At 56.3% G+C, this 18,372-nt stretch overlaps 1 protein-coding gene across 4 annotated transcripts in view; it reads right to left on the bottom strand.

Annotated features, from left to right (window-relative positions):
- Positions 1–899: 899 nt before the first annotated feature.
- TSPEAR (thrombospondin type laminin G domain and EAR repeats) overlaps positions 900–18,372 on the bottom strand; it is a 54,609-nt gene continuing 37,136 nt past the window's right edge. The window contains exons 9-12 of one of the 4 annotated variants that reach the window (XM_059064047.2): positions 18,101–18,330; positions 6,961–7,148; positions 4,423–4,524; positions 900–1,524 (exon numbers count right to left, since the gene is read on the bottom strand). In XM_059064047.2, coding sequence (XP_058920030.1) covers positions 1,371–1,524; positions 4,423–4,524; positions 6,961–7,148; positions 18,101–18,330 — 674 coding nt within the window. In that variant the 3' untranslated portion in view covers positions 900–1,370. The other 3 variants (XR_010840885.1, XM_067035234.1, XM_067035233.1) reach the window with 3 other exon arrangements.

The raw sequence follows: 18,372 nt of genomic DNA on the forward strand, positions 1-18,372 counted from the left end.
AGGGGCCCTGGTCACAGTTTTTGAGACCCCCAATCTGCTCAGGATGGGCAGGGAACAGGCCCACATAGCTTTCCTTCCTGGGCGGTTGGGCCTCCCCAGTTCTCACGTGGAACCGACCACGGAGAGCCAGGACTCTGGCAGCTGGCTGCAGCTGCCACCGTGCCCCTGGCTGTGTGATCCTGGGCAAAAGTCAGCCAGAATTTCGAGAGGGAAAGAGCAGAATATTAGACCAAGCATGGGGCCTTCCTGCCGCTGAGGTCCTGGCTCCTGTATCCCATCCTAGGGCAGGCGGGGCCTGGGTAGTGAAATGGGCCAGGCTTGGCTACAGCCCCGTGGTCTCCTGGATGGATGTGGACCCCACAGGGTCTCCCCAGCAGAGCTCCTGGCGTGGAGAATTCCCCTCCCGCCGAGGTGCTGACGGCACCTCCCCTCCTCCTCCCCTAGGTTCCCCGGTGGTGTCATGTCACACCTAGCAGCCATCCCAGGGAGGTAGGAGGCCCATGCCCAGCGTAGGTTCAGGGCATTGGACATGGGAGGAGCTGGGCGAGCGCTGGCACCGCCAGTCCATCTGGTACACCCGCAAGGCCGGCCACGACGACCGGGGATACCAGCCTGGGTGCAGAGGCAAGAGGGTCCCGTCGACCCGGGGTCTCCCATGGGTGTGGCTCAGGGAGGAGACAAGGCCCGTGCCATGCACGCTTGGCACTCCTGACCTGACCCCCCGCTGCATTCACGGGTAAACTGAGGCTGGAGGAAAAAGCTCCTGCAGAGGAGAGGCGTGTCGGTGACCAGGGACCCAGGGGCGCATCGGGCTGTGGTGGCAGAGTGCGTGCTGCGGCCCGGTGATTGCTCTCGACGGGGGTCGAGTCCCCGCCAGAAACACACAGGCGCAGTGGTGCTTTCTGTAGAGAGCATCATAAATATATTTCAGTACAGATAGAACACAATAAATAGCTGGAACAAATATGTGAGACGTGGCGTCAGCCCGGTTCCCACTTCTGGGCTCCCCAAGCAGAGCTGAGCGTCTGGCCACGTGGTGGGCACGGCGGGAAGGTGACCAGGCTCCGCTGTTTTCGAGGTAAAACTTTGTATGAACTTTTCCTTTAAAGCGAAATCCCAGCAGGACACCAGACTTGCAGGGGCAGCTCTGGCCTTCCACCCGGACCCCCACAGAGCCACATGAGTCCGGCCACCACGGTCACTGGGCTGGAAGTGAAAACCTCCCCGGCTGGACAAGGGCCAGGGGTGGCGAGGTGACGGCTCTGGAAGCCACAGCTTCTCCCAGGCTCGTCCCCGTCCCTGGAGGCTCCTTCTCAGGTGAGGTTCTGGGGTGCGGCCAGGTGGGCCCCATTCCTGGGTCCCTGGCCCCATCACCCTGTCCTCAGCTTCAGCACCCGGGACAGCGGCTCCTTGGCGCTGGAGTAGACCAGGTAGGAGCCGGCAGCGGTGCGGAAGGTCTCCCAGTCCCTGCAGCCAAAGGTCGGGAGGCTGTGCACGGCCACGAAGCCTTCGTACCCCTGCCACCTGTGGGGAGAGACACTGTCGGACTCGGGACACGGGCGCCGGCGCCAGGCTGCTCTCAGGGAGAGAAGGTGCCCGGGCGTCGGGGCTCCCACTGTACCCCCCTCCGCCGTGCTCCTCGCCGGGCCTTCTTCACCTGCTTCTCCCACCGGGCACAGCACGGAGGGGCCCAGCTTCCCAGCCTCACAATCCCCCCAGGTTACAATCGCGGGGAGCTGGGCCAGGAGGGGTCTTCTCAGCCTGCAGAGAAGAAACTGAGGCCCGGAAGGGGGAACCTGCCCTGTCCGAGACCCTGCAGCTGCTCTGATCCGCCCAGGGTCCTGCTCCCAGCCCACAGTGCCTTCCGATACCTCCGTTGGGCGGGGGATGGGGAGGGGCTCCTGGTGGGTTAATAGCGGGGTCCGAGCTGAAGCCCCCTCCTCACTGCTGGGGTTGGCACGGCCCTCAGACGCACACCTGGCACCGCCCGGGTACGGCACCCGTCTTTGGATGCAGGAACCCCACTGCCGGCACACGGCTCTGTGACCCCCGCTCCCACATGAGGGCGCTGCACCTAGCCCTTCGTCCTGCCCCGGCACGGTCAGCGGTTTCTAGGTTTTGCCCTTCGAAAGGGATTTATCGACAGGTAGCTCTGTTTCCACTGGGTGGAGGCCCCCGAGTGGGCCGCCTGGATCAAAAGCAGTCGTAGTTTTAATTTAAATGTTTTTCCAGATGACTTTCTGGAAAGGTTGGGGTGATTCCTGTCCTGGTGGGGAAGGGCCAGCCGCCCCACCCCCACCCAACACACACACACACGCTCTCGGCACTGTGGGTCTTTAAACAGCGTCCAAACAGATAGGGAAATGCGTCATCCTCGCGCTCTGAAACAACAGCTTCTAACATGTTTATTCACATTGTCCATTTTTAGTTCTAAGACTCCTGTTCATATCTTTTGCCCATTTGTCCAAATTCAAAAACAATCTTTTATTAATTTGTGGGGTTCCTGTTCTGCCACATGTGTTGTGGACAGCTTGTCCTTTGATTTTGAATGGGACGCCCTTTCCATAGAAAACCTTTCAATGTAGGTGGTCGGCCTGGCGGCCTCTTTCCAGCCTATGGAAGGTCTCACATCTTCTCTGCAGAACTTTGAGGTTTTACAAAGTCATCTTAGCTTTTCTTCTAATATTTCTGTTGTTGAATTTTTGACATTTAGGTGTTTGCTCCTTATAACATTTACTTTGTGTATAATATGAAGCACAGGTATAGGTGTGTTTTCTTCCAGGTGGCCAGAAAATTACAGGAAATTATTTTATTAATTCATCTTTTTCTCACTGAGCTGAAATATAGCATTATCACACTAGATGATTGTGAAAGATCGACTCTTTTCGGGACTGTATTCTACCCCTTCTACGTATTTGTTTATGTTTAGCAAAATCATACTGCTTTATTTGCATGCTGTCAGGACCTCCTTCACTATTCTCCTTTTCTACATTTTCTTGCCCATCTTTGAAAATTTATTCTTCCACATGAATTTTTAAATTACTTAAATTTTTAAATTACTTAAAACTTTAAAAATTACTTAAAACTTAAAAATTACTTAAAATTTAAAAAATTTTTAATTACTTAAAATTTTTAAAAATTTTAACTTACTTAAAATTTTAAAAAGTTTTAAATTACTTAAAATTTAAAAATTACTTTGTCTTCTTGAAAACAGCAATTAATTAGAAAGTCTAAAGAAAATGGATGATTTTTCTAATAAAGTATAGATAAGCAAACTTGTCTCAGTAAGAGACGTAGAACCTGATTAAACCAATAGCCATGGGAGAGACTGGACAAGCTGCTCCACAAACACTATCGAAAAGGAACCAAGCCGAGACGGCTTTGTAACTGCATTGAACCACATCGTAAATAAAACAGATTAGTCCTACTGTTCAAACGATCCCAGCCCACAGGTGTAGGTGGTGTGCCTATTAAGTTAGGTTCCATATCAAGTGTCCAGAAGAAATCACAGAGCAATTGCATTTCCTATTACAGATACAAACATCTGAAATCAATCATGGTGATTGGTAGCCAGTGACATGTTAAATAATTGCACATCCTCGTTAAGCCACGCTGGTGCCGGAGTGCAAGGTCACCTCTCACAAATCATTATGTCAACAGATTGACCGGGAAGGTGCACGCCAGGCACTAAAGAATGCCAGCGGGGCAAGACTGCTCTCGTCCTGTCCAACTGTGTAACGCCCAGGCCGCTTCCATCACATCAGTCAGTTGGAACGGCCGGTCGCTGCTCCTACGATTCAAAATCATCCTGGAATTTCTAGCCAATTGAGAAAACTAGATAAGCAGTAAAAACATTAGAAATACAGAGGCAAAGTTGCCTTTATTTGTAGGTGTAATTATACCTCTAGAGCTCCCACAGACATTTCTTCAGGAAACCATTAGAACTGAAAGAGGTAACGTGGCTGGATGGCCAGACACAACAATCCACTGTCAGGATACGCAGATGGAAATGGACATGTGCTTACAACTCGGAAAACTCCCAGAAGTGAAGGTATCGCGAACACCACAGCGCCTCTGTGACGAAGCGTAAAATTTCATTGAAGGACACATGAAAAACAGAGGGACCTACCGTAGGCCTGGATGGAGACATTTAACAGGACGATATACGAATAGCTCTCGAATTAGCGCATCCACACACTGCATCTCTGGCCAGAATCCAAAGTCGTGAACATCGAGGAGACTAGTGGTCTCCTGGCTGACCCAGGGGCATCGCTCAGACTCAGCCTGCACTCCGGCGCGCTGGGTGCCAGGTGACCCACAGGGCCCGATAACCTGTGACTGGCTCTGAGCCTGTGGTCCCCAGGGCGGAAGGCACGCACACCCCAGGCGAACCGAGGTGGAGAGGAGGGGCACGGCCTTTACCTGTAAATAATACTGTTTAGCGAGAAGGTATTTCCGTCGAAGGAGTTTGCAACCACCAGGAAATAATCTTCTCCCACCGAGAAGAACTCCCAGTCCAGAGCACTGTAAAAGCAAGTGAGCAGACATTAGGGCGCAGGACTCGGAGATGTTGCCATGGAGCTCGGCGGGCTGCGGTTCAGCCAGTTCTCCCCCGACTCTCAGAATTCAGGGTGGAACGTCCCACTTCCAAGATCCACAGAAGGGGGAGAGATTTTCTCAGTCACACCGCCAGTTGGTCTATTCCCGGGAAATACAAATTAATTGTTCACTTTTTTAAATTAAAAAAAAAAAATTGTCCTAAAACACACATAACACAAAACTGTCTGTTTTACCCGTTTTTAAGCGCACGGCTCAGTGGCGTTAAGCGCATTCATACTGTTGTGCAACCGTCACCACCGTCCGTCTCCAGAGTTTTTCCGTCTTGCCAAACTGAGACTCCATCCGCATGAAACCCTCCCTCCCATCCCCTCCCCCAGCCCCCGGCCCCCACCGTCCTGCTGTCTGTCCCTATGAATCTGGCTCCTCCAGGGACCGCATATCAGTGGATTGTACAGCGTTTGTCCTTCTGTGACTGGCTTACGTCACCGAGCAACATGTCCTCAAGGTTCATCCGCGTTTTCACAGTCGTCAGAATGTCCTTCCTCTTTGAGGCTGAACAATATTCCACTGTGAGAATGGACCACATCCTGCCTCGCCAGCCCTCTGTCGACGGACACTTGGGTTACATGTGTCAACGCTGATGCTATGAACACGGGTGCAAAGGTCACTCACTTAGAAGAGGCTGAAATAGAGGAACAGTCCCAAGCTCGTGGTCACTCCGTGAAGGCCTGCAGCACCCTCTGGAGGTGGGAACTTGAAGACACTGGCCGTGAGGTCACCCACTCACCCGCTCCTTCCCTGACGGCCGCTCAGGTACCAGCAGGGTCTGCTGACATAGAGACGTTCCCCTACGTTTGCAAGCTGTGGTTCTTGCTATGAACAGACCACTGTATCCTGTCTTCAGCAAGTGCCTCCTGAACCTGCTAAGGGTGAGTCTGTGCTCAGAGATGGCTCAGTTCTCAGGGGTCCGACAGAGGGCTTCCAGGAAGGACATCCCAGAGCCCTGTCTATCCAAGAAGGCCAACCTGGGCATCAGCCATGGTCCCCAATCACCGCTCTGATTACTGCATTACTGTCCTGTGTCCACTTTACAGATAAGGAAACTGAGGCTACAGCCTTGTAGCAAGTGGGAGTCACTTGGATGCCAGAGATCAGGCCGGTGCATCTGCATCCAGTGGCCTCAGGGTTATGGCTTATTCGGGCAGTGGAGGGCCATTCTCTCTTGGTCGATACTCACCCCCGGGTTCCTTCTCAGTGGGGCACTGAGGGCGCCGGCCTAGAGCTCCTACAGGACCCTGGATGTGAGAGGGCTCACCAGGGTCCCTGGGGACATGCAGGGGGGCTGAGGCCAGGGGGGACCCTGGGGCTCCTCACTGCTTACTTCTTCTATTGTTTGGGATCCTGTCTGAGGCCACTTCCAGGCATGGCCAGCCACGATTCGGTCACGAAAAGGAGTGGTGGCCGTGGCCATGCTCACTGAGGGGCAGCACCCCATGCTGCAGGCAGCAGGGCAGCCGCGCGGTCCCCGTGCGGTATTCTGCCTCTCGCAGCTGGGTTCTAAAACCGAGGCCGCGGAAAAGATGCAAACAGCAGAGTGTTGACTTAAACTGCCCCACAGCTCACGTGAGAAGCTGCTTCAGCTTCATCCAGGAGGAGGTGAACGTCTGGCGTGACTTCCTGTTCTTCCTCCAAAGCAGCGTGACAGTAAGCCCACTGACGGTAACGGGAAGCACAGTTTTATTCTTCAGAGCCACACCATTTGGTCAAAAGGGGGAAATGGACAAATATCCATCAACTGACGAGGGATAAGCAAAGTGTAGTAAATAAATACAGCGGAATATTACTCAGTCATTAAAAGGAGTGAAGCACTGAGGTACAACGTCGATGAGCCTTGCAAACATGCCGAGTGAAAGAAGCCACAGCCACAGAAGACCCCTTCCTATGTATTCCATTCACAGGCAATGTCCAGAATGGGGAAACCCAGAGGAACGGAAAGCAGAGTGGCGGGTGCCAGAGGCTGGGGAGGTGGGGGGAGAGGCAAAGATAGCTAACGGGTGGGGTTCCTTTTTGAGGTGATGAAAATATTCTAAAGCCACTGTGGTGATGGTTGCACACAGCTGTGAATTTAATTCAAGAACACTGAGTTGTAAACCACACACACACAAGCCACATCGTTTGAAAGCAGAGTCAAGATTACAACAGGAGCCACAATCACTCAGCTGGCCCTGGAGAAAGTAGGTCTGCAGGGAGTGGGGAGTGAGACCACGTCACACGTCCAAGAAGCGGGTGGGGCACCCGCGGCTTCCGGGAGGCACAGACACGCTGCCGTCTGTGGGCTGCCGGGGGGGAAGCGGGTCCCCCTGGATCCCTGCACCCCCACCCCCACCCGCGCTCCTGTACCTGCAGGTGCGGATCTCCTGGAACCTGACGAACGTCTGCGCGGTGACGTTCAGCTCGTAGATGACGGAGTCAATGACGTAGGAGTCGTTCTGCCCTTGCATTTCCACGTCGTAGCGGTGACTATTCGCGACGGCAAGAAACACCCTCTCCCCGATGTGGAAAACCTCCCAGTCTGCGGCACCAAACGTCTGGGACGGTGAGAAGGGGGCCAAGAGCACGCGTGAATGGAGACCCTCAGAAGGGCCACCCACGCGGCTCCAGCCCCTGCGTACTCCAGGCGCCAGGCCGGGGTCCTCCCGCCAGCACTGCTCTTTCCCAGCCTCACTGCACGTGAGTCAGGGGACCATCTGCATAGAGTGCTTCTTACCCCCTGTGCCGCCCACTCCCCCACGCCTGAGCGTGCCCGTCCGGGAGGTTCAGCTGCCACAACATCTCCTCCAGGGAGCCCTCCCTGCTCCCCCCAGTCAGGCTCTGAACTCCAAAGCAAACTCTAGGGACCTCCGGAGTTTCTCACTACACGCTGTCCCTGGCCTGAGGCTCTCCTTTGGCTCCAGGGACCGCCCCAGCTCTGGGTTCCTGTGCTGTTCCTCTGAAATCACTTATCACCCTGGAGGGTGAGGTGTGCATGGGGCAACAGGGCTGGACCTTTACATGAATAGCCGGCTGCCAAGCCTTGGCCCCAGACCTCAAGCTGCATGAGCTGATTTGCAGGTGGGACCCAGGAGGAGGAAGTTATGGCCAGCATCTCGGGGCTGCTGGGGTGAGGGTGCACGGGGAAGGGGAGGACCAGAGGAGTCCAGATGCAGGCCCTGGTCTGAGCCCTGAAGAGAGAGGGTGGGGCAGAAACAAAAGGAGTGACCACCCCTGAAGGCAGCAAATGGCAGGGGCTGAAGTGGAGGCGGGGAGAACGTGGCAGCTGTCCGCAGCGGTAAGGGACCCGTGGCTGGTGGAAGAGCATACCAAAGCTCCTGGGGACCCCAAACCACAGCCTGAGGAGGCTGCTGGGGTCTGAGTTCCTACGTCAGCAGAAAGGGGGTGACTCTGTTCCCATGGGCTGGTGAGGGCTGCAGAGGCTCCGATGGGACACTTCCCATTGAAATTGTCTTTAAATGTTTTGCCTCTTGACTTCTGGCTTCTGATACTGGTGGAGAGACTTACATTAGACTGACCCTCGTGATGATAATAATTGTGAATTCTGGATGCAATGCCTAAAAAAGTACACAATTGTTTGAAGGAGCTGGACAGGGGCCAAGGGCAGGTGGAAAGTGGAGGGGATGCGACCCCCGAATGCATGTTTATCTGACGTTTTCTCTGAGGGTGCTCCCCATCCTGTGGCACATGGGCATGGCACTCGAATGGAGGCAGCAGGCTGGTTGGACAGGGGAGTCCAAGGTGAGAGTTTGGGGCTTGCAGAGTCTCTAGAAATGGAAGGGGACTATCCTAGGAAGGAGGGAACCCCAGCAGGGGGGGCCCCAATGTCTCCTTATTAACTTCTTTCAAGTCCTGTCCAGCTCCTGAAGTGCACACACAGGGGACAAGATCCCAGGGACCCAGAGACAAACAACAACTGAGAGGCTGAAGGAACTGACCAGAGAGTTAAACACCTGGGGAAACAGGCAGGCGAAGGTGACCCATAATCAAGAGAAGAAACTGCAAGTAGAAATAGGCTGACATGGTGCAAATATTGGAGCTAACAGATGCAAACTTTACAGAAGCTATGATCAGAATTTATAGGGAAATATGTGTGTAATGAACAGTGAGATGGGGAGATTTGGAAAGCTAGGAAAACTCTAAAAGGGGCCAAATAGAAATCCTGTACCTGAAGCAGAGAATATCTGTATTCACAAATCTATTGCATGGGATCAAGAGCTACCTGGACCATCCAGAAGAAAGAATCAGTGAACTAGAAGACAGACCAATAGACATTATCTGAATTGAAGCACAGAAAGTGGGAAAAACGTTTACAATAGGGATTTCCCTGGTGGCACAGTGGTTAAGAATCTGCCTACCAATGCAGAGGACATGGTTTCGATCCCTGGTTCGGGAAGATCCCACATTCTGCAGAGCAGCTAAGCCCATGTGCCACAACTACTGAGCCTGCGCCCTAGAGCCCATGAGCCACAACAAGAGAAGCCACTGCAATGAGAAGCCCGTGCACCACAACGAAGAGTAGCCCCCGCTCGCCACAACTAGAGAAAGCCTGTGTGCAGTAACGAAGACCCAACGCAGCCATAAATAAATATGTTAAAAAAAATTTACAATAAAGGTGAACAGAGCCTCCACGACTGAGGAATAATATAATGCAGTCTAACATGCATGTAATTGGGTCACAGAAGGAAAAGAAAAGAGAATGAGGCAGAAAAAACATTTAAATAAATGATGGCTAATACTTTTCCAAATTTGATTAAAAACACCAAACCACAGATCCAAGAAGATCAGAGACCCCAACCAGAATAAAGACAAAAAAAAAAAAAAAACCCACACCTTGACGCATCATATTTAAATATCCGAGAATAGAAGAAGATTGCAAAAGCCACCAGAGGAAAAAGACACATTCGATATAGGGAAACAGTGGTACCAATGGTACCTGACGTCTCATCAGAAACAGTGGAAGCTAGACGTCAACAGAAAACCATCTTTAAAGTAAACGAAAGAAAAAACGTGAACCCAGAATTCTACAACCAGTGAAAATATCCTTCAAGGTAGAATAAAGTCATATTCAGATAAAAGTGGTAGAATGAATTGGCAGCAGACCGGCTGTACAAGAAGTACCGAAGGAGGGCTTCCCTGGTGGCGCAGTGGTTGGGAGCCCGCCTGCCAATGCAGGGGACGCGGGTTCGTGCCCCGGTCCGGGAGGATCCCACGTGCCGCGGAGCGGCTGGGCCCGTGAGCCGTGGCCGCTGAGCCTGCGCGTCCGGAGCCTGTGCTCCGCAAAGGGAGAGGCCACAACAGTGAGAGGCCCGCGTACCGCAAAAAAAAAAAAAAAAAAAAGTACGGAAGGAAGCGGTGAAGCTGAAGGCTGATTACGCCACCAGGAGAGTCGTGTCTGTGGAAGGGACGCAGAGGGCGTTGGGAATGGTGAGCATGTGGGTGTAAAGACCACCGACAACAGAAATGATAAATTGTGGCGCTGATAACCTAAGTAGACGTGTGAGTATATACATGCCCACAGCAGCCCGACAGACGGGTGGGGGTAAATGAAATCACGTTGTTGTAAGGTTATTACATTATGCGTAAAAGGTATAATATTAATTCAAAATAGATTGGACACCTGAAACTAACACAACATTGTTCATCAACTATGCTCCAGTATAAAATAAAAAAACCTTTAATTTGAATTGTACATATTAATAGGGGCTCATGGTTAATAAAAAATAGATTGTAGTAAGTTGAATACATATCCCGTGATTACCGGAGCACACAATTACACAACACGTTGAACCAACACAAAAAAGAGGAGATAGAAGACTGCGTGTGACAGAGGGCTTGTATCCAGAACATATAAGGAACTCTTACATATCAATAATGCAAGGCAAAACATAAAATAAAATACGGGTAAAAGATTTGAATCGGCATTTCGCAAGGGGAGTCTAGCAAGCCAGCAGGTGGATGGAAAGCCGCCATCTAGTCCCCAGGGGATTTTGACTTAAAAACCACACTGCAGTGCCACTTCACACCCAACAAGTAAAACTGCAAATACAGACAAACCCCGGTGTGGGCAAGCGTGCGGGGCGGCTGGAACTCATGCTGTTCGGGGGCGTGTGTGAAACGGTAGAACCGTTTTGGAAAACTGCTTGGCAATTGCTTCAAAGTTAAACATCCGCCTACCTCACGGCCCAGAATTCCACTCCTAGGCTTTTACTCGAGAGAAATAAAAACAATTTGCCCACGGAAAGCCTTGTATTCGATGCCCTTAGGAGATTTATTCATAGTAGTGAAAAGCTGGAAACAGCTCAGGTTGTGCGGAAAAGGAACTGAGCCCGGAAGCCACGCAGCGGACAGGCTCGGGACCGGGCTGCTTCCTGGGGACGCCGTGCGTCCCCGGACGCAGGTGGTCGTGGCGGGGGCGGAGCTAGTCGATGCCCAGCGCTGCTGGAGGCACACTCGCATCCGCACCCCACGTGGACCGGGCAGGGCGGGCCCGATGACTGCCCCTCCTCGGAGGTCCCTTCCCCGCCTGTAGACGGGTCCGCGCCGCGCAGCGCGTCCTCTGGCCCCCGCGGGTCCGGTACCCGGCCCGGTCGCCCGGCTCGGCGTTCTCTCTACGCCCAGCAGAGGGCGTCTCCGCCCGGTTCGCGGAGCCCCGATCCCGGGCAGAGCCGCTGCCGTAGAAACAGGCCTGGGCCCGTCCTGAGGAGCCGAAACAAGGGAGCTCAAGCTAAAAGTGACACACGAGGACAAGGGCAGGCGCCAGGACACCTGGCGTTGCCACCCCCTTCCGGGCCAGGAGCTGGGCTGAGGCCTTCCTGCATTGGCGTCCTCTCCTCACCGCGGCTCCGGAGGTGGCACTATGTCCCCTGGGGTCACCCGGACACTTCCGAGCTGGTGGGGACACTGGGGCCCGCGGGGCCGCCAGCCTCAGCTGCTCTGCGGCCGCTTCCTAGAGGACCGACGTTAAAGACCCGCACGAGTGTGCAGTGATACGCGCGCCAGCTCTGGCAGGTCGCAGAAACCACCGGAGAGGCCGGTGGGTGAGATCGCCGGCTCCTCCCACCCCGGTGCTGACGAGACCACGTCAGTGGGAAACGCACACATCCGCACACACACCTGCATACACGTGCACGTGTGCAGACACACAAGACACCAGCATGCACACACCTGTGCATACACGTGCACACACCTGCATGGACACGATTTTACACACAATCCTGCATGCATACAAGTGTATACCTGTGCACATACCTGCAAGCACACATGTGCACACACACATACCTGCAGGCACACAAGTTTTTATGTACACACCCACATGTATACGCCTGTATACCCTTGTAACCTGATGCACACACATGCATTGTGTATATACATGCACGCTTCTGCAAACACGCACGTGTACACACACTCTGCACGTGTGCACACCCACACTGGGCAAGGGGCCAGGGCTGGTCTGAAGAGGGGGTATCCCGCAGATCGCCAGGGCTGCCTTCCAGCTCTGGCTCACTCCACCCTCAGCTCACTTGCCTTGAGCCCCTGCGCGGAGGGGGAGGGGCGTGCAGACGGGGGTCGGTGAATGGGGCTGTCAGGGCCTGGGAAACGGGGAGAAAAGGGCCAGGAACCGAGGAGGAAGGACGGGGGCGTGGCCAGCGGCAGGGAGGCGGGGAGGCGCATCCAGGTGGGCGTGGCTTAGCGCGGGCGGAGCGGGGCGTGGGGGGGGAGGTGCTCTCACCCTACCTCTGCGCCGTGCGCGCAGCTGGGTCGGGCGCCAGATAACAGCAAGTACGCGGCGCCTCGTTCAGTTTGAATTTCAGATAAACAATGGTTTTCCAGTGTATGTGTATGGACACGCTTTTACTAAACAATGCCTCGTTGTTTATCTGGAATTCACGTTGAACTGGGTGTCCTGTATTTTATCCGCCAGAGGCTGGCAGAGACCAGCGTGGGGGCCCCCTGGCTCACAGTCACTGGCTGGCGATGAGCTCTCCTCGCCCTCAGCCAGAGGCTGCGCTCCTCCGGCTCGGAAGTGAGTGGGCGACCTTCCCCACCCGGGGCTGCTCCCGCCTGCGCAAGGGGTGAGCGGGCCTGACGCCCCGCTGTCAGGCCACTCCTGGATTCTAAGCGCATTAGGGACTCATCAGGGAGAGAAGGAGGAGTTCCGACATCAAACAACCTGCTGAGCCCTGCCTGGCACCGGAGCAAGGAGGCCAGGCACCTGCTGGGCTGGTGGGCCCTTCCCGCCCTCCTTCTGAGCGAATTCCCCTGGAGCTCTGCCCTGGAATCCCCTGGCAGCAGGCCTGGCAGGCTCTGGAGCACCTCGAGGGATGACGGTGCTTCCGGGGCTTGGCAGCCGGGAGCATCGGGAGCCCCTGACAGCCTCCCCTGAGGGTGGATGGGCTCCCAGTAACCAGCGGATCACTTGCTGGGGAGGAGGCCCTCAGGTTCCGGCTCTGATGGAGCAATGACCCACGGTCTGGGAGGGCCTGGGGAGGGATGGGCGGGGCTCACTGCCTGGGGAAGGCAGGCAGCCCCCCAAAGGGCCCTGGAGGGACGCCGCCGTCCTCACTGTGGGCAGCTGGCTAGGGTGGGTGAGGGTCCCATCCTAGGAGGCTTCAGGGGGTGCCCCTCCCAGCTCTCCCCTGGCCCGGCAGCCCCTGCAAACCTTGCTCCTCCCCAGGCTGCCTGGTCCCCTGCCCGCTCCTGCCTCACAGAGCAAACCCGAGGCACAGGAGGACGTGCCAGGGCCCTTAGCACCTGAGCCCCGCCCCTCCCGGTGCCGACTGCTGAGGTGCTCTCACACCGCCCTCCTTACAGACGTGCCTCCTTCTTTTCCTTCCTTTCTGGACGTCTACATTCCCGGTGGAGACTACGTTTCATTTCTGACAAGCCCACAGCTTCACCCTCATCCCCCGACACCCACTGATGGCTCTGGGCAGCGCCTCTGCCCGTCCCCGCCACCTGCCCCGACGCGCGGCTTCCTGGGGTGCACTGGCCCTCTCCACTGGGGCCCCTGTCGGCCATCGGCCGCCCCCCCCCCCCCGCCGCCCTGAATCCCCCGCTGCTCTCGGTTCTCTTTTCTGCCAGTGGCACCTCCATCAGCCCCGCCTCGCAGGCAATAAAGCTCAAATCTGGGTCCACCATTCCCCTCTCCCCTCCCCCGGCCCCTCCATTCGAGGTCTACACGTGGTGACCATGACCACAGACCCCACAGCCAGACGCTCAGGGAGCAGAAATCCCAGCGGCTGGAGGCTGCCTTTCTGTGCACAGAGCCCATTCCTTCCCGGACACACCCCGCTCGGACCTCCTCTGGTCCAAGATGGCGAGGCCAAGTGGTTGGAGCTGTGGCCTCTGTCACCTGAGGAAGGTTCCAGAATCCCTGGGGGGAGAGGTGGGGAGGTCTGGAGGGTGGGGCTGCGGAATTCGTCCACGGTGGGCAGCCAGCCTCCCACATACACCTGAGCCACAGACCTGTCGTGGGCATGGCCCGGGCCCTCCCGCTGAGCTGAACTCACCCCGCAGCCCTGGGACCCCGCCCAGCGCCCCTCCCAGCACCGTCTGTGTGCACAGCTTCGTAAACACCAGCGTGCGCCCCTTGCCCGGCCATCCCTCCAGAAAGGTTTCGCTGTGATGTGGGCGCCTCTCCACCCACACATGCTTTCGAAGCACCGGCCTCTCCTGCTTCAAAGCCCATGGCCGTGAGAGATGGCGCAAAGCTCCACATCAAGTGGAAACACATGAAGACATCTCCAGGACCTAAGAGGATTAAAACACAGTATGAAAAATGCCGGCAGAACATGAAAGTGGAATCTTGTGGGTTCCGAGGACTCATCGACTGTGAAGAAACACGGGTCATAAGAGAAGGCAGCCTTCAGGCAGTGCCCCGCAGTGGTCTGCGGGCTCGGGTGGCAGCAGTGCCCCCTCACAGCCCCCAGTCAGCTCTGCCCGCCGGCCAGAGACATGCTCTCTCACAGCCACTGTGGTCCTGCTCTCGCCCGCCCTTGTGGGTGATTCTTCCAGCTGACGTCACCCCCCTCAGCTGGTTCTCCCTTAGGTCATGTAACCCGGATGGCCCCCGCCCCGCTCAGCTGGCACCGTCTCTGCCCCTTGGCCCCGGCCTCCCCTCTGTGTCTGAGGCCTACGGCAGGGCTGGGTGCAGACTGGAGCTGAATCCAGATGCGGCCTGAAATGCAGAGTTTCAGTGTCTCACAGGTCTGGAGCCGGCACGCTGACGAGCGTTCGAGGAGATTGGCCAGAATCTCCTTGGGATTCGGAACATACCGCACGGGGGGCCATGGCAGGAACTGAAGACTATTCTGAGAGACTGGCGGTGACTGTCTCCGGATATCTAGCAGACAAGCTGGTGGAACAGGGGAGCCGACCCTGGTGGTGTCCAGAGACCACAGTCCTGCAGCCTGGCACAGAGGCCTGGCAAGCGGCCTTCTGGTCAACCACACGGGTCCCTAGCGGGGCTGTCACACCAAGCATGTGATATGAAGAGGGTTCCTGCAGCTGTCTGGGGAGTGCATCTCGGAGATTATCATCCTGTAGCTGCCAACACTGTGATCCAGCCTCACCCACATTTGAGCAAGAGGCCAATTTAGGAAGGTCTTCATCATGGCACTTCATCCAGGCCCTCAACCAGATCCCCAGCTCCCCAGGGCACGGCGGCCAGTGACAATGCCACCCACTGCCATGCTCAACAGAAACAGAAAACTAAGGGTCCTGCAGATGTTTTATAAAAGACCTGGAACATGAGAGTCAGGCTACAACATATACATACACTCATACTGGAAGAAACTGAGCTGGTTTTAGGAACAGAAGAGAATTTTTAAAAATTATAATTATCAGACTTCCCTGGTGGCACAGTGGTTAAGAATCCACCTGCCAATGCACGGGACACGGGTTCGAGCCCTGGTCCGGGAAGATCCCACATGCCGCGGAGCAACTAAGCCCGTGCGCCACAACTACTGGGCCTGTGCCCTAGAGCCCGCGAGCCACAGCTACTGAAGCCCGCACGCCTAGAGCCCATGAGCCACAACTACTGAAGCCCACACGCCCAGAGCCCGTGCTCCATAACAAGAGAAGCCACCACGATGAGAAGTCTGCACCGCAACGAAGAGTAGCCCCCGCTCGCCGCAACTAGAGAAAGCCCATGCGCAGCAACGAAGACCCAATGCAGCCAAAAATAAATATAAACCAAATAGATAAATTTCAAAAGAAAAGAAATGACACAAACTCTTAAAAAAATAAAATTATAGGGGCTTCCCTGGTGGCGCAGTGTTTGAGAGCCCGCCTGCCGATGCAGGGGACACGGGTTCGTGCCCCGATCCGTGAAGATCTCACATGCCGCGGAGCGGCTGGGCCCGTGAGCCGTGGCCGCTGAGCCTGCGCTCCGCAACGGGAGAGGCCACAGCAGCGAGAGACCCGCGTACCGCAAAAAAATAAATAAATAAATAAAATAAAATAAAATAATAATTATCTTCAGAAGTATTCCAGAAGATACCGCATTTATAGAGTAAATACAGAATACCGTTAAAGGGAAGAGTTCTTGGATATTAGAAACACAACTTCCAGCATTACAAGAAGATGCTCGTTAACACGATTAGAGAATAAAGGTAAGGAAAGGCTTCTAGGTTGTAGAAACAGAAAAGACAGGTTCAATCCAGGAGATCCGAAAGCTGGCTAACCGTTCTAGAGAGAGGGGAGCACGAGACGATCAAGGAAAACTAAGAACATCTCCCAGGCCTGGGGACGCACGCCTTCCGGATGAAAGGGCACCGAGACCAATGAGACAGGAAGCACGGGAAACCACTGCGAAGAAACCGGTGGGCACCGAGGGCAGAGGAGGTCAAAGGAAAGGCGCCTGGGGAGGCAGGGGGCTGCCCTCTGTTCCCAAGGAAACTTCCCCCCTGAAACCCTGCACGCGGCGCATCAGGCAGGGTAAGGCATGCAGCCCCCGCAAGTGCCCACACTTCCCGCCACAGAAGGCGGTTCTCACTGGCACGAAGCCGGCGAGGTCACGGCTCCCCCAGCCTGTGGCTGTGCTGTCGGGGCACGTGGCCCACGTGGCTGCCGAGGGCGAGGGCGGAGCTCTGACCCCCAGCCCAGGCTTGACGTGGGCTCACTCTGCGCAACACCCGTTGGCTTGTCCTGGTCACACAACCTGGCTGAGCCGCAGGGACGCTGGCGAGTGTCGGGGAGCACCTGGAAGGCGGGGGGTGGGGGGGTGTCCTTGAGGTCAACCAGAACACTGGACCTCAGAAGTGGACGTGGTGGCTCCAGCCAAAGATGGTGGTAAAGGAAAGTTCCAGAAAGGGGACCATTGTCAGCTCTAGAGGCAGTCAGCCCGGACAGCACAGGCAGGAGGGCCCAGGAGGGGGGCTATGGGAAAAGAGGGGTCTCCACGGGCACGCACCGGCCAGAGACCTTGCAGACGCGATGGGAGCACCGACGCGCGGGTGCAAGCTCAGGAGGCACCGAAGACGCGGTGTTCGCAGGGGCTCTCGGGGACGGGGATGGCCAGCAAGAAGCCAGGGGACGCTACCATGTGCAGAGACGGGGGTTTTCTTCCCCAAACAGGAAAGGAGAGGGAGGGAGGGACTTCGGAAAAAGCGATTAGGAACTTGTCGAAAAACAATATGCGCAGCACGTGGGGTCCACGTGTGAAGTGAGCCGCGTGTGGCGGGCTTGTGGCATGAAAGGAGAGTCTGCACCGCGTTCAGGGACTGTCCCCAGGGGTGGCACGAAGCTCATCCCGCCACTGAAACCACTGAGAAGGGAGTGATCACAGCCACGCCCTTGGCCAGGACGATGCAAAGGCCGACGGTGACTCTCGATTTCAGAATCATCCGTGGGCGCCTGGCCTGGGGTCTGACACTGAGAGGGACAAGCTGGGCGGCTTGGAGGGAGGAGGGCGAGGGAAGGTGGGAGGAGGGTTGGGGCCCCACATCGTCACCCTAGACCACGGTGGGCGTGAAGAAGGGAGGCCGACACTGCCCACGTGCCCGGGACCCGGCGGCACGTGCGTGGCTCAGCCGGGCGTCGGGGCCACGCCACGTAATAAAGCCTTCTCGCCGCCTCCCGTCAGAGGTCCCTCCGTGCAGCCCACGACAGCTGGGGCCAGCTGAGGACACTCAAGGTCTGCGGGGAAGGTGGACGGTGCTGCCGCCACCCCTGGCCAGGTCAGAGGCCAGCTGCCTGCGGCCCCAGGGCAAGAGACTGGCGCCCACATAAAGGTGGGTCAGACTGTGACGGCCCCCAGGGGCCAGGGGACCCGGCTGAGCGGCCGGGCTGCCGGAAACTCCATGCCAGGGCTGCCCTCCCGCCTCATTTTTGGGGTCCCAGGGGCTCGGCCTGAGCCTTATCCTGGGGAGGCGCCTGGGCGCGGAGGCCCGGGCTGGGGCCCCGGCCCTGGCTCGTGCGGCCCGAGTCCCGCGTCGCCCGGGAGGCAGGCCGAGGTGCGGGGCCGGGGTGAGCTCGGGGTCCTTACCAGGAAGGACTGGAAAAGCTGGAAGGAGCCGCCCAGCCGCACGTACAGGCAGGACTGCAGCTGCGTGGACGTGCCGTTGAAGGCGTTGGCCACGGCCAGGAAGGCGTAGGGCCCCACCGTGAAGAACTCCCAGTCGTAGGCGCCCGAAGTGGCGATGGTCTGGTTGGCCTCGAAGAGCTGGGTCCCTGGGTTCCACTTGTAGATGACGCTGTAGATGTTGTGGTTGTCGCCTGGAAGCCAAGCGCCGCGGAGGGACGGAGACGGGCCTCTGT

Source organism: Kogia breviceps, chromosome 5 (assembly GCF_026419965.1).
Source record: "Kogia breviceps isolate mKogBre1 chromosome 5, mKogBre1 haplotype 1, whole genome shotgun sequence".
Taxonomy (NCBI): domain Eukaryota; kingdom Metazoa; phylum Chordata; class Mammalia; order Artiodactyla; family Physeteridae; genus Kogia; species Kogia breviceps.